This window comes from Hemiscyllium ocellatum, chromosome 37 (assembly GCF_020745735.1).
Source record: "Hemiscyllium ocellatum isolate sHemOce1 chromosome 37, sHemOce1.pat.X.cur, whole genome shotgun sequence".
NCBI classification, from domain to species: domain Eukaryota; kingdom Metazoa; phylum Chordata; class Chondrichthyes; order Orectolobiformes; family Hemiscylliidae; genus Hemiscyllium; species Hemiscyllium ocellatum.
Genome location: NC_083437.1, coordinates 11,822,281 through 11,839,205, shown reverse-complemented (window position 1 = coordinate 11,839,205; position 16,925 = coordinate 11,822,281). Strand labels below are relative to the sequence as shown.

Sequence of the window (16,925 nt, the reverse complement as noted above, 5' to 3'; positions counted from 1 at the left end):
TTTCAGTGTTCAGAAGTCACACGATTATAGGTTATAGTCGTGTTATCGTCAGGTGAAGGGGCAGCACTCCGAAAGCTTGTGATTTTGAGTTAACCTGTTGGACTATAAGCTGGTGTCATGTGACATCTGAGCAGCTAAATGAACTGAGGCTCTTCAAGGATCGTGCTGTAAGAGGTAGTATTGGCATGGATAGAAGATTCTGGATCAGTGGTGCTGGAAGAGCACACCAGTTCAGGCAGCATCCAAGGAGCAGCGAAATCGACGTTTCGGGCAAAACCCCTTCATCAGGATAGAAGATTAACAAGCTAACAGAAACACTGTCAGCATAAACGGTTCTTTTTTTTCCTGGTTGACAAGATTCAACGAGTGGTGTGTCAGAGGGATCAGTGCAGGGGCCCGAAAATGTAACAGTTTTACAATGACTGGGATGAAAGGACTGAAGACATGATTGCAACATTTGCTGGCACCACAAAGGTAAGTAAAGTTGTGAAGAGGACATAAGGGGACGCCTTAAGGGAACATAGATAGGTTAAGTGAGTGGGGAATGATCTGGCAAATGGAGCATCATTTCGGGAATTGTGAAATTATCCATTTTGGCAAGAAGAACAAAAAATAAGCTTTTGAATTGTGACAGACCGCAGAGCTCTAAGATGCACAGGAATCTGGGTGTCCTCATGCATGGATCACAATAGGCTAGTGTCCAGCTACAGCAAGGAATTGGGAAAGCTAACAGAATATTATTATTTATTGTGAGGAGAGCTGGATAGAGCAGTAAAGTGTTTATGCTTCAGTTATGTAGGGCACTGGTGAGCTGGCATCTGGAGTGCTATGGTCATTATTGTTCTCCTTATCTAAGGAAGGATATAAGTACATTGGAAGCAGGTCAGAGAAGGTTTATCAGACTAATACCAAAAATGGATGAGTTGTCTAATGAGGAAAATTTGTTAGGGCTAGGTTTGTATCCATTAGAGTATGAATGAGTAAGAAGTTACTTGATTGAAACATTAAAAATCTTAAAGGGTCTTGACAGGATAGATGTGGAAAGCATGTTTCCTTTTGGGGGAGGATCTAGATGTTACCATTTAAAAATAAAAGATTACTTATTTAAAATAGAGATACAGAGAATTTTTTTCTCAGAGTTATAAATCTTTGGAATATTTTCTCAAAAGGTGGTGGGCATTTTTGAGACTGTTGGATCAATTCTTGGTGAGCAGTGAGTGAAAGATTATTTGGAGTATTGAGCTTAGGAAATTGGCCTACTTTTGGTCCTCACTCTTATGCTAACACAATATAGATCAGAAATTCAAGCCAGGGTGAGGCTATGCTATACCTATCAGTCGATTTTGAATAAAAATTTGTACTCCTTATTATCATCACTTCATAATGTTACAGGGAATGTTGTAAGAATTGTGAGATCCTTCCTCAATGATTTATGGATGTACTTCCAATCCATCTTTTAACCTCCTCAGAAGGTTATACATTTCAGGTGAGCATGCTGCCAATCTGACTGAAGCCAACTGTCAGAGGATCAATGCTGCTTCCTCTTTCTCACAACAGATCCATTTCCTTCTTGGTCAGTCAGATTTTTCCACATGGTGAAACTTTGCCATTGACGAGAAGCTTGCAAAAGATGTTAATTGGATTGACAGAGTCAACGATTGATCAGAGAGGATACTACCATGAAAATTAATGTGGGCCTTGAAATCTATTCTGTGGAATAAGACTTATACTTCCATGCATTCTACAGAATGGAGAATATGGCAAATTCTAATGTGCATAAAATGACAGTAAAGTGAAACATTAATTAAACTTAAAACAGTAATGGCTATCATTTTTCTGTTCTGTTAATAACAGAGGCTTTTAATTTTTTTTTGCCTATTCTTCCTTTCATGTTTAAATCATTCCATCATTAAAATAGTATTGATGTTGTCCTATTCTTAATATGGATCATTCCCTCAGCAGGAATGAACTTACACTTATTTTGTCCTTTATCATATTCTCAGGATATTACAACCCATTTCACAACCTTGAATAACTTGGTCAACTGAGGTTTTCAGACAGACAGAACCCAGGTTTGAAACCTCCTCCTCAATACAGAGGTCTAAACCTAGATCTGATCCTTGTGTTGGACAGGGTAGACCAGATACATACTTGCTATTGCATCTCGAGTCTTATTTGCATGTGGCCAATGACCTCCAGATGATCGTTGAATATTCCCAGCATCCCAGTGGAAAAAGATTGCAGTTTCCTAAAATATGCCCCATGAAGAAATTCCTCAACATGAGTCAAGGTTTTCAGCATTACATTGGAGTTGGTAGAAGCACACTGCTCCATTTAAGCCTTGTCAAAATCTATCAGGAAAACTGCTGCTCCCTCCTCCCTCATGGATAGAACCGTAGAATCATAGAATTCCTACAATGTGGAAGCAGGCCACACTGATCCTCTAAAGAGCATCCGATCCAGACACACTCCACAACCCTATCCCTGTATCCCTACTTTTCCCATGGCTAACCCACCCTACACACCCTTGGCAATTTAACATGGCCAATCCAGCTAACCTGCACATCTTTGGACAGTGGGCGGACACCAGAGCACTCGGTGGACACCTGCACAGACACAAGGAGAATGTGCAAATTTCTACACACCCAGTTGCCCATGGATGGAATCAAATCCGATCCCTGTGGTTGTCTAGTTTTTTCCTTAAATGTGTCTATATTGTTTGCTTCAACCACTCCCTGTTGTGGTAAGTTCCACATTCCTACTATCTTATAATGAAGAATTTTTTTTCTAATTTTTCTTTTGGATTTCTTACTGATTAACTTATATTGATGCCTCTAGTTAAGCTCTTTTCCACTTGAGGAAATATTCTGGATTCACTCTCCAGAAAACCTCTGATCATCTTCATCGCTGTCACTCCTCAGTCTATGTTTGAGATGGAAGATTGTCAATCCTTTCCTGATATGTAACCAATACATTTCTTATAACATCCTTGTGAATCTTCCATGTACCCTCTCCAGTCTCTTTATATCTTTTTTGTCATAGGGTAACCACAACTACAATATTCTAAATGAAGTCCAGCATAGATTTAGCATAATATCACTGAGTCTTTATGATGGCTCTCCTGTAATTTATTGCCATCTTCCTCAGTCTTCACTGTCAACTTACCCAAAACATTGGTTTATACATAAATTTAGAAAACTAGACATAATTGAGATATCAATTTCTTGATATTATTCAAGTAAATCTCCTTCACGTTTTGATATCCTTCCTCAAGTGCTGTGACCGGAATTGGACTGAATACACTAGTGGACAGCTAAATAGTCTTTCATAAGGAATTGGCACAGCTTCAATGCTTTTCTGCTCTATATTGTAGAGGTAAGGGGCTGAACCTTTCTTCAGGTCACTGCTTTAATGACTTGGGGAAAGTAGTCAATCCTACAGACCTCTCTTTGTGACTTCTTCCCATCTTATCTCATGATGGGACTTGAGGTGGAATGTTGTTTGGCCTGTTGTAGCCAGAGGCAGGTCGAAGGCAGCAATAAAGGCAATAGATGGTGAGGCCAATGGGAATAAGGCCATTTCTTTTTACCAGGGTAGCAACCTAGTTATAATCATGACTGTCAGACTCAGGTTGAGCCTTTACCTCAACCCCATTCAGCCCACATATCCATTCTAACCTATTCATGCATCCATATTTCCCATATATCCCAGATCCCTTCCATTCAGCTCATTCCCCCATTTTTTCACTCAAACCCAACCTTCAAGTATCCACTCTGCCCAGAACCAGTGACTCATTGGCAAGTTTGGTCACTGATTGAAATAAGCATTTGCTTTGAAAAAGTACTTAGACCAAAAACTAGCCACCTTAAACCTCTTAGAATGTCAATCAATCACAACCATTCATAGTATCCATTTCAAAAAGTTTTCATCCACTTCAGACCTCTCAATTCATGTAAATAAATATCAGCTTCTGTGTAAAAAAACACATCCACCATATTGGTGATAGATATAGAATGGATGTCAGAGGTAGTTTCTTTACTCAGAGAGTAATAGGGCCATGGAGCACCCTGCCTGCAACAGTAGAAGACTTGCCAAATTTAAGGGTATTTAAATGGTCATTGGATAGACATATGAATGAAATGGGGTGGTTTGATGGGCTTCAGTTTGGGTCCATAGGTTGGTACAACATCGTGGGCCGAAGGACCTGTACTGCGCTATACCGTTCTATGTTCAATGATCTACATTGCTTTTTCTTGAAGGCTTGACTGAGCACTAAGAATGAGTAATTCATTGAGCTCAGCAGACATTTGCAGGGGAGTGTATAAATTTTATTGGCTTGACAACCAATCCCCTAATCGTTCTTCAATATTGTTTTTCAATACCTATGTGTTTATTTACATAAGAGTGAGAGATTTGATGTGGATAGTTTCTTTGAAGTTGATGGGATGGTGATGGTGATTGACAGTTCTTTGAAGAGTTAAGATGGTCGTGTGTTCCATGAAAGTTGTCAGGTTGTTACCCTTTACTCAGCTCCCCATTCATGACTAGGACTCCCTTATTGTTTATGACTCCTCGGACTAACACCTTCTGATGGAAAGAGCCTATTCCATCAAAACCGCAAAGGATTTTGAAATTTCCAACAATTGCTTCATGCACCTCCCTCCCCCCGCCACCCCCAACACCCTACCCCACGACCACTTAATGGAAACTGCAAGGTAGGGAGTGCTACTCTGGAATGGTTACCTGTAGTCTTATCCTGCACCAACTAAATGTGCTGGAAATGTGGGCAGGAATCCTGGAGTCGGGTCCGGGAAGAGCTGTTAACTCCATCTGCCTCAGCAAAAAAAAACCACGAGCCAAGGATTCCGTTAGCTTTGTTAACCCCATCCTGTTACCTTCAAAGATATGTTTGCGTATGTTGCCGGGTGCCTCTGTTCATACATCCCAATTAAAATGCCATCTGCCCTTGTTTAACCAACATCGCTGCCAGGTTGCAGAGAAGTGGCGTGGCAGGATTTTTGAAAATAAATTGTTGCTATTGTATCTTTGTGTTAGAGGCATGCTCATTTCTACAACATTGCTCAAGGGTTGTTGGCCTGTAAGTGAAGCAACTGTGGTGTGTTAAGGCAGCTGATATTGACATCTTTTTTCCATTGCAAGGCAGCCGCAGAACATTGCAATTAGGCTGCAACAATCCGATGGCCTGAGGGTTTTAGTGAAGCTTTTTGCAAGGTCCCTGAATCCCCAGGATGTCAGGGAAGGTGAAATTCAAGAATTTCCTCAAACCTGTGTAAGATATTTCAGTGGCATTTATCAGTGAGGATGGTCAGGGTCTATAAGAAATCCATCACTTCATTGGTAAAACTCCTGCATCAGAAAACAAACTCAGTTTTAATATATTCTGTGACAGGGATGGACTGTCAGTTTCTCAGTTTTCAACCGTGGTTGATTCAAGTCCATTAAACCATGAAAACCTATCAGTTTTAAAAAGAGAAGGCCATTAAGGACTGAGCTGGGGAGAAATGTCTGCACTCACAGAGTGGTGAGCCTCTGGAATTCTCTACGACAGGAAATAGTTGAGACTGAGACTTTGAATTTTTTCAAGGAGTAAGTTATAGTTCTTAGGGCTAAAGAGATCAAAAGACTTTGGGGAGAAAGTGAGAACAGGGGATTGAGTTGGATTGAGGTATCAGCCATGATCATGTAGAATGTCAAAGGACTGAACGGCCTATTCCTGCCTCTATATTTGATGGTGCTATTATATTCTGCGTTCTATTCCTGTGAAATGTTACCAGTAATTACTTGTGTGCTAATGTAGTCCAGCCCACAATAAAACCATCAAATATAGAAGCAGGGGTAGGCCATTTGAACCTCCTCCCTCATTCAATATGATCATGGTCATTTTGATCATTCAACTCCAGTTCCTACTTTCTCCTGAAGCCCATTTGATTTCTTTAGCCTGAAGAACAATATCTAACTCCTTGAAAAGATTCAAAGTCTTAGCCTCAACCATTTCCTGTGGTAAAGAATTCCAGAGGCTCACCAATCGGTGAGTGAAGAAAATTCTCCTCATCTCAGTCTTAAATGGCCTATCCCATATCCCATATCCTTAAACTGTGACCCCTGGTTTTGGGTTTGCTGGTCATTGGGAACATCCTTCCCATGTTTACTCTGTCTAGTCCCAGTAGAAATGTTCCAGGTTTTGTGAGATCAGCTTCATTCTTTTAAACTCCAGTGAATTTAATTGGAACTGATCCAATCTGTCTTCATATGGTAGTTTTGCCATCTCAGGAATCGGCCTGGTAAATCTTCATTGCACATTGCCAGAATACAGTTCCTTAGCTAAGGAGGCAAATACTGCACAAAATACCCCAGATATGGTTTCATCAAGACCCTGAACAATACAGCAAAATATCTTTGCTCCTGTACTCAAATTGTTTTACTATGAAAGCCAACATTACGTTTACCTTCTTCACTCACCTGTTGCACTTACATGCTCGCTTTCAATGACTGGTGTATAATGACACCCAGGTATCATTGCAACTCCCCATTACCCAATCAGTAGCTAATTAATTAATACAATTAATGCAATGAAGGAATGGAATCGTTGAGGTAGGTTGACAATTTGACAAAACTGTATTTCTTAAAAAAGATTTACTAAAACTCTTTGTGTGCAATGTTTACGCTAATGCTTTATTCAAACAATGGTGGGGGGGGGGATGTTCATAGACAGTTTGGCCCTAGGGGTTCTATGTACAAAATGGATTTTGCTGACAGCAGGTTGCTAATAGATTTGTGGAGTAGTAACTGGTTGTGAATGCCAAAAGCCATCAGCATGACCACAATTATCTGGTTGGCTCCTGGGTAGCTGAAGAGCTTGTGGGTGTGTACAATACTGGCAGAAGCTTTCAGACTGCTGAAAGGTCAGTTGGAGTGTCTGTCTATTAAAATACTTGAAGTCTGAAGAAAGCAAGTTTATTTTCTCCCACCAGTTGTTTTAACGAATACCTCATAGGCTTTGTAACTTGTGTATCAGTTATTTTGTAGCTCTTATAAAGACATGAAGGAAATGATCAGAAAACTGAAGGACTTGCAAAACAAAAAGAACATTTTACTGAATCCTGAGGAATGGTATTATTGTACTGCTTCCCCAATATTTTGTTCCCTCCACCCATACCACCATTTTTTTGTACAGATATGTCATCATATGTACACATAAGGGGGCTTTAGAAGGGGGGGTGGGGTAGAGTTTTAATTAAGAGAAAGATATGTCACCACTTCATTGTTGTTTATCTGTGGGTAGGATAACTAGAAATTCTTGTTGACTAGAGATACCTAGTCTGTATTTTCCGTTAACTTGGGTCTATTTGACAGGCAACTTGGAGACTTTGAATGCTTTGATAAAACCTTAACTTTTGTAACTGACTCTGGAACTAATAGGGCTTGATTTCCATAGCACTACCCCAGTGAGGCATGAAATTATGTCTTTCGGCTGTCTAACTTTACACAACAATCTATCATCAACATCAACTGATGGAATGAGCCTATTCCTTCAACATAATACAGGTATGAGGTTTGTAAATGTCATGAAATGGAGGCTGTAAGGTCAAGAGTTCTGTGTATGGGCTGACTACCCAAAACTTTCTCCTGTCCTAACCAGAGTTCCTGGAAATGAGAATCTGGGCAGAAATCCTGGACGCTCATCTTACCTGCTATTTTTAAAGGTTTACTGCTTCAACCTGATACAAAAAATTGTGAGCGTTTATCAGTGGATCCTAACTGTTGATTTTTATGTCACTAGCTTGCATTATACTTCCATCCATTTCTTCATTTCTTTACATACCTGTCATCCTACTTTTTTTTCTTAATTTATCTCTGTATGCATCAATATTTGTCTATCACTGTATTCATCAGTGTAGCTATATGTGTACATATCCCTGCATCTATCACTGTAGCTCCTTAACTATCAAAACATACATTCAGTCCATCAATCTGAGTAACTTCACATAAATCTCTGTTTAACTTTCTTTATTTGTGGTTACATTTAGTGTTCTATCACTCTTAGTTGGACCTGCATTCATCTAACTTTATAATTAACTCATTCTTTTTTTTGACTGTTTGATTCTTTTATTTATTGTTTTAGTTGAGTTGTTGTGAATAATGAATTGCAAAAGTGATAATGTTTTTTCTAAAAAATTAGCACTTTTCCTCCCAATAGAAACTTAGAAACTAAAGGACAGAAGGAGTGTATCTTACATTTTGTTGGCGTTAGCCCTAACAATGGAAAAATCTACCCCAATTCTGTTTCCCAGTTTTAGTCCTGTGATGACATCCTCCATTCCCATATATTTAGCTTTAACATTGGAATGAAATACTCCAATTCCAATTTCCAATTTCCAATTCTTTGTGGTGTGAAATCTTCAAACAATCTCAAATCTCAGCAATTCCTTTTCCGTCTTTCCTTACAGAGTTTTAGCCATTTATTGGTAAAGCCATTAATTTGAAAATCATTTGGTTCAGTTTTCCAAATTCTAATTACGCTATGAATAAGGGAAGCCTCTCCAGTGAGGCATCTTTATCCAATGAATATTCCTGCTGTTGTTGACTCACTTGCCAGTGAAAACATTACATTTTTTTTTAAGAGTCATAGAGTCATACAGCATGGAAACAGACCCTTCGCTCCAACCCATCCATGCCAACCATAATCCCAAACTGAATTAGTCCCACCTGCCTGCACTTGGTCTATATCCCTCCAAATCTTTCTTATTCATGAACTTATCCAAATGTCTTTTAAACACCCCCATCCACCACTTCCTCTGGAAGTTCATTCCACACGTGAACCACGTTGTGTCAAGAAAATAAATTGCCCCTCATGTCTTTTTTAAATCTTTCTCCTCTCACCTTAAAAATATACCCCCCCAGTCTTGAAATCGCTCACTCTATGGAAAAGACACCTGCCATTCACCTTACCTATACCCCTCATGGTTTTATAAACCTCTGTCAGGTCACTCTTTAACCCCCTATGCTCCAGTGAAAGAAGTCAAGGCCTATCCAGCCTCTCCTTATAACTCAAGCTCTCTTCTCCCAGCATCATTCTGGTAAATCTCTTCTGAACTCTCTTCAGCTTAATAATGTCCTTCCTATAACAACATGACTAGAAATGGATGCAGTACTCCAGAAAGTCATCAACGACCTGTACGACCTCAACATAACGTCCTAATGCTTATAACTCAAAATTCTGAAAAATGAAGACAAGAATGCTAAACGGCTTCTTAACTATCCCGCCTACTTGTGATGCAAACTGAATTGAATTGAATTGAATTAAATTTATTATCACGTGTACCAACACACAGCGAAAAGCTTTGTCTTGCGGGCAATACATGCAGATCACAGTTAAGTAGCATAGATAAGTAACTAATAGGTAAACAGTGGCAAAAACAAAAACACAGGTACAGGCAAATATTAAGAGTTTGTGAGTCAATTCAGTATTTTAACAACAGTAAGGTAGAAACTGTTACAAAACCAGCTAGTTCATGTGTTCAGGCTTCTGTACCTTCTCCCTGATGGTAGAGTTTGTAGAAAAACATTAGAATTATATATCTGAACTACTAGGTATTCAATTTGAAAGATCTTTGCCATTGGTATTAATGGGCTTTGCTTAAACAATAAAATAACCTGGATCTTCAGAGAAGATTGTATCTGAAATCATAGATAACACGCAGAAAATAAACAAGGCATTTTTCTGTTTTAATCTTTAGGTTTGGCTGTTCACCAGATCATCACCATCACAGTCTCCCTCATCATGGTTGTTGCTGCTTTGATTACAACATTGGTTTTAAAAAATTGGTAAGTACATTCTTTGAGAGTTTACAAAATCTAGAAATATTGGGAGACTGAAACTGAAAAGAATAATGTTTGAAATTCAGAATTGTTAGCCAGTGACTTATTAAAACCAATAATAGTTTGATAACTTGGAGAACCATTGATTGCTGAGGAAGAGAGACATCCAAATTATTAACTTAGTTCAGTTACCAAGTGACTGGCATTTCGACTCTTATCTGATTTCTTCTTAACTTTTTGGTCAAATCAATGTTGATCAGGAATATTAGAGGTGTGGGGCAGAACATGTAGACACCCAATGTCGATAAGTCCTTCCACTCATAGATATAAGCATGTAAATCAGTTCCAACAAAACGTACATCAGAGCCAACCACAAAATACATGCCCCTTATTGCACCAGTGTCCTATATTTATTCACCATTATTTCAGCCACCCTGTAGTCTCTGACTGAAATTTCCAATTAGTGATATCTTAAGCTGTGTGATAGGCTCATAAAAGCTATGACCACCAAGCTTCCTTCTCATAGCTGGTCATGCCAGCATGAGACAAGGCAAATAGTGCCCCTTTCTAAAAACAGCCCGATAGCACTTTGTATTTCAGAGATGATCAGGTACATAGAGTAAGCAATGAATAGTGACAAAATAGAGGAGCATCTGCTAAAGTGTATTATACTCTTTGAGATGCCAATCATATTTTTCACTCATAGCATTTCTCCCACAGGCTTCTGAAATCACTATTATTCTGAAGCACTAACTGATAAAAATGTTCATGAAGCTATTAGGATTATGAAACCAACTTGATTTCTGATGTTAATTTCTTTAAGGTTAAAACCTGAGGAGTGTCCAAAGGCAATGAACCAATACTTAAAAGTTCAGAAAGTTCTGAGGAAAGGGAGATTTTTTTTTCCGAGAAGGGGAGTGGACTGACCAGAATATGAATCCTGTTTCATAGAGAAACTGCCTTTGGGAAGAAAGGTAACTGGCATTAGGATTGATTTAAAAAGATATCAGCGCAGAAAGAAGGTCAGGTTTGGCAGATCGTTAGTCTCTTTATCTCTATGTTCACACAATCTAAGACATGAGGTGAATTATTTGATCCAGGACATAAGCAAATTCTGCAGTCTATTGTGGCAGAGCAACAGGAAAGGGATGAAATTGATCCATTCAGTTAAAGAGATGATATCTGAAATGTAATTGTAAATTCAAATGTTCAAATTAAAAAGGAAATTAGTAAAAGAAAGAGTTGATGTGAAAAAGTATTAGCAATTAAGATCACAGAGAACTCAAATATTGTTTTATACATAAATTGACAGCTAAAGAACAATTGAAGTAAAAGTATGATCTATTCAGGACCAAAATGGAGGCTGTTTGTTCACGAGAAAGAGAACTTGGGAATTATGTTGTAACTGTCTTCACAGGAATAGGTACAGCACAGACATTGTAGTTAAGGTGTAGAAGTAAGAAATATTGGATGGAGCAAATACTGAGAGAAAGAAAATCTTAAGTGATTTAACATATTTGAAAGTAGATACATTGCCAATTCCACATGCAATGTATCCCAACCTGCTAAGAGAAGAAAGGGACGGAACCGTGGAGGTTAAGAACACACTTTACAGTCCTTTCTTGGTCACAGGCATTGTGCTGGTGGGTAAGAGGACTGCTAGCATTGCACTATTATTTTAAAAAAGTGGAAGCCAAAAAAGGAAAATTCACTAAAGCTAGCAAAGGAGACATACAGGCCAGATTTATCTTGTTTACTCTAAACTGGAGGTCTCTTATGACCATTACAGCCATTTCAAACTATTGCTGTTTTGTTTTGTTGGAATTTCCCCACTTCTTGCAGGACAATGAGTCTAATCTCACTGCTAGTCAAATTATTGGAAAAACATCCTTAGGAATGATATAAATGTCATTTAGAAAGGCACAAATTAATCAAGGATATTCAACCAGATTATGTTCAGACAAAGCAGATTGAATTCTTCATTGAAGCTAAATACATTTGAGAAGTGCATAAGAAAGATGGGCAGGAGTAAGTCAAGCCATTCTCATTCAATAAGATCAAGGCTGGTCTAATTTTAGCCTCAACTCCACAAATTCTCCATAATCCTTAATAACTATACCTCAAAATCAACCTTGATAACATTGTACAGCCCCATAGGCTAGAGAATTCAAAAGACTCATGATGGTTTTTGAGAAGAGATTCCTCCTCTTCTCCATGGAAAATGCATGACTCCTTATTCTAAAATCTATGCCCCCAGGTTGAGATTCGCTAACAACACTGTCACCCGGTCCCCACCTGCCCTTGTGAACTTACATTTCAATAAGACCACCTCTCGTGTTTTTTGCAAATTCTACAAGGACAAGATCAAACTGCTCAAACATTTCTTAAAGAGCAACCCTTCATTCCAGAGATCAAACTAGTGAACTTTCATTGACATGCCTCCTATACAAGTAAACATTCGCCCCTAACTTTTATTTAAGGAAAATAAAACTGTATACAGTACAATTGGTGATGTTTCTCTTACACTGTAAGCTCCAGCGAGATTATACACATAATAGTCAGGTCCTCGGGAGTGTTGGCGAGCAAATCAGACCTTGGAGTATAAGTTCATTGTTCCTTAAAAATGGAGTGGCAAATTGACAGGGTAGTGAAGAAGGCATTCAGTATGCTTGAGTATAGGAGTTGGGCGGTCTTATTGAAACTGCACAGGACGTTGGTTAGGTAACTTTAGGAATACTGTGTTCAATTCTTGTCTCCCTGCTATAGGAAGGATGCTGTTAAACTTGAAATGATTTGGAAAATATTTGCAAGAATGTTGCCAGGGTTCAAGAATTTGAGCTATAGGGAGAGGCTGACTAGGCACTAGCTGTTCTCCCTGGAGAATCACGGGCTGGGGGTGACTTTATAGAGGTTTATAAAATCATGAGGGGTATGGATAGGATGGACAGCCAAGGTCTGTCCCCAGGATAGGGAAGTCCAAAGCTAGAGGGTATAGTTTTAGGGTGAGAGGGGAAAGATTTAAAAGGGACCTAAGGGGCAACGCTTTCACACAGAGGGTGGTGCATGTATGGAATGAGCTGCCAAAGGAGGTGGTGGAGGCTGGTACAACCACAGCATTTAAGAGGCATCTAGGTGAGTACAAGGGTAGGAAAGGTTTAGAGGGATGGGGGCCAAGTGCTGACAAATGGGACAAGATTAATTTAAGATATCTGATCAGCATGGATGAGTGGGACTGATGGGTCTGTTTCCGTGCTATACAGCTCTATGGCTCTAAGATTTTCCCAATTTCAAATTCTAATAAAGTCAGCATTTTATTTCGTTACTTACTGTGCCTGACTACTAACTGTCTGTGATTCACCTATCATGACACCTCGATGCCTGTAAACCCCAGTATTCTCTCGTCTCTCAATATGTAAATAAAAGTTTGCTTTTTTTTTAACCAAAACAGCCTCACATTTTTGCACAATATATTTCTTGATGCGGTCAGCATGGATTTGAGCAAATGCTTTGACAGAAGTTCCACAACTATAAAGTCAAGTAAAAATCCATGGGTTGTAAGTTGGAACTAAAATTTACCAGAGGCAGGAAGCAAATGTTAACAGATAGACTGGATGGTAGGCTCATTCCAGGGATGTTCAGTCTGAGGCTTTTGTTCTTTATTCATTCAAGAAATATAAAGCACGTTGATTAGGTCAGTGTTTATTGCCCATCTCAAATTGACTTTGAGAACATGCTAGTGAACTACCTTCTTCAATAATTGGAGCCCATTTGGAGTGGGGACACCCACAGTGCTGTTAGGGCAGAAGTTTCTGGTGTTTGACCCAATGACACTGAAGGAAAGACAAAATATTTCCAAATCAGGATGGTGAGCAGCTCGGAGAAACACATGCAGATGTTGATGTTCCCACATATTTGTCACCCTCGTCCTCCTCGATAGAAGTGGTCATGAGTTTGGAAGATGCTCTTAATGGAACCTTGATGTGTTTCTTGACAGAATCTTGTAGATGTTACACACAGCTGCTACTATGGTGGAAAGGATGAATATTTGTAGATGTGGTGCCAATCAAGCAGGCTGCTTTGATCTAGACAGTGTTGGTGAAGTTACACTTATATAGCCAGGTTGGAGGTATGAGTTTGGAATGGGGGTCGGCCAATCAGCCTCTCAAGCCTGTTCTGAGGTTCAATAAGATCATGGCTGATCTGATTCTGACTGTATGTCCATATTTCCATCAGCCCGGATGACCTTTCACCCCCTTGCCTCGACTCATTGAGCCATCCAGCATAGAAACAGATGCTTCAGTCCAACTCATCCATGCCAAAGATGTTTCCCAAACTAAACTAGTCCTACTTCCCTGCATTTCGAGTATATCCCTCTAAACCTTTCTCGTTCAAAACCTGTCCAAGTGTCTTTTAAATGTTGTAACTGCACCTGCATCCACCACTTCCTCTGGAAGTTCACTCCATATATGAATCACTCTGTCTGAAAATGTTATCTTTTAAATCTTTCCCCTGTCACCTTCTTTTAGACCCCTAAATGCTAAGGAACATACCTTTGCTATTCACCTTATTTATGCCCCTCAAGATTTTATAAACCTCTGTAAGGTCACCCCTCAACTTCCTACACTCCAGGGAAAAAAGTCCCAGCCTACCTAACTTCTCCTTGCAACTCAAACCCTCCAGTCCCAGCAACATAACTGTGATTCCTTGCTGGATCTTCTCCAATTTTATCCTTTCTATAGCAGAGCGATCAGAACTGTACTTAATACTCCAAAAGCGGTCTTGCTAACATCCTGTACAATTCAACATGATGCCCCAACTCCTATTCTTGATGGTCTGAGTGGTTGCCTTAAAAATATTCAAGATCTTTGCTTCCACCACCTTTTCAAAGAAAAAATTCTAAATGTACAAGTTCTTCTAAGAGAAAATACTTTGGCTAATCTTGATTTTAAATGGGCAAGCCCTGATTTTAAAACAGTGACCCCTAGTTCCAGACTCCTCCATTCAAGGATGTATCCTCTCTACATCTATCCAAGAACACTGAGAATCTTATATGTTTCAATCAAGATAAATCTTACTGTTTCAAAATCTGGTGCATACAGGCTTAACCTGTCCAATCTTTCCTCAGTCGATTGGTCTGGTAAATCTTTTCTGAACTGCTTCCAATTTATATTCTTCCTCAAATAAGGTGACCCAATATTGTACTCCAAATGGAGTCTCACCAGTGCCCTGCATAACTGAAGCATAACATCCACACTGTGTCAAATTTCCCTTATGATGAATGATAGTACTCTTTTGACCTCCCTAATTACCTGCTATATTTGAACAGTGACCTCTCGTGACTCATGCACAAAGGTACCCAGATCTCTCTGCATCTCCCTGCATCGTCTCACTGTTTAGTGATAAAATGTTGCTTTTTTGTTCTATTGACAATTTCACATTTTCCCACATTATACTCCATTTATCACATCTCTGCCACTCACTTAGGATGATGTCGATCAGAACCTGCATGCTTTCAAACCTCCAACAATTTACTCAGTACCACTTCTCTGGTGATTATAACCTTCCTCAGTTGCTCCTTACCCCCATTTGTTGATTTGTCACTAAATCTGAGATTTTGCTTGTATCCTCACAAGTCAACCCTGTAAAGATGCATTTGGTTGGGAAGCTATTGCAGAATTGTTAGGGATAGGATTTATGCACATTGGGAAAAGCATGGCCTGATTAGGGACAGTCAGCATGGCTTTGTGCAGGATAGATTATGTCCTACTAAATTGATTGACATTTTCAAGGAGGTGTTTAAGGTGATTGATGATGGTAGTGCATTGGATATTGTCTATCTGGATTTTAGTAAGGCTTTCAACATGGTAGGCTCATCCAAAAGATTAAGATGCATTGGATCCACGGTGGCCTAGCTGCAGGGAATCAGAATTGGCTTGCCCATAGAACGCAGTGGGTAGTGGTGTTTTTCTGGTTGGAGGTCCGTAATAGTGGTGTTCTGTAGAGATCCGTACTGGAAACTCTGCTGTTTGTGATATATAAAAATGACATGGATGAAAATATAGTTGGCTGGGTTAGTAAATTTGCAGATGATACAAAGATCAGTGGTGTTATGGATAGTGGTTGTCAGAGGGTATATTGGGATATAGATTAGCTACAAATATGGGCGGATTAATGGCAAATGGAGTTTAATCCAGGCAAGTGTGTGAGGTGCTGCACTTTTGGGATATCAAATGTTAAGGAAAAGTATCCAGTTAATGGCAGGGCCTTGAACAGCATTAGTGTACAGAGGGATCTTGGGGTTCTTCGCTCCCTGAAAGTGGCCACACAAATAGATAGGGTGGTAAAGAAGGTGTATGGCATGTTTGTCTTTATTGGTTGGTGGTCTGAACACTGGAGTCATGTTGCAGCTTTATAAGACTTTGGTTAGGCCCCACTTAGAGTATTGCTTTCAGTTTTGGTTGGCACATTACAGGAAGGATGTAGGGAATTTGGAGAGGGTGCAGGAGAGGTTTGGCAGGATGATGCCAGGATTAATTGATATGAGCTATAAGAGAGAGGCTGGAGAAACCTACATTGTTTTTTCTGCGGTGGTAGAGGCTGACGGGAGACTTGGTAGAAGTCGATAAAATTATGAGATGCATATATAGGATTGATAGTCAGAATTTTTTTCTTTAGAGTTGAAATATCCAATACTAGGGGCATGCATTTAAGATGGGGAAAGTTCAAAGGAGATGTGAGGGGCAGGGTTTTTTACACAGAGAGTGGTCGGAGTCTGAAATGCGCTTCCAGTGGTGGTGGTGGAGGCAGATACGTTAGGGGCATTTAAGAGACTTTTAGATAAGTGCATAAATATGCAAGGAATGGAGGAGTATGGACCAAGGGCAGGCAGAAGGGCTTAGTTTAATTTATGTCATGTTCAGCACAATGCCATGGGCCGAAGGGCCTGTTCCTTTGCTGTACAGTTCTACGTTCATTTGACAAACAACAATCTTTTTGTAATTGAATGTGGAATATAAAGAGGGAAAAGAATAAAACAGTTAGGAGCAATTTATCTCAGAGCATTTTTTACATGCTAAGGGATTTTT

At 39.5% G+C, this 16,925-nt stretch overlaps 1 protein-coding gene across 1 annotated transcript in view; it reads left to right on the top strand.

The window, feature by feature from the left end:
- Window positions 1-444: 444 nt before the first annotated feature.
- Window positions 445-16,925, top strand: part of ajap1 (adherens junctions associated protein 1) — a 103,394-nt gene continuing 86,913 nt past the window's right edge. The window contains exons 1-3 of the mRNA XM_060851915.1: window positions 445-474; window positions 5,056-5,098; window positions 9,759-9,846. Of these exons, the coding sequence (XP_060707898.1) occupies window positions 445-474; window positions 5,056-5,098; window positions 9,759-9,846 (161 nt within the window). The remainder of the gene's footprint in view (window positions 475-5,055; window positions 5,099-9,758; window positions 9,847-16,925) is intronic.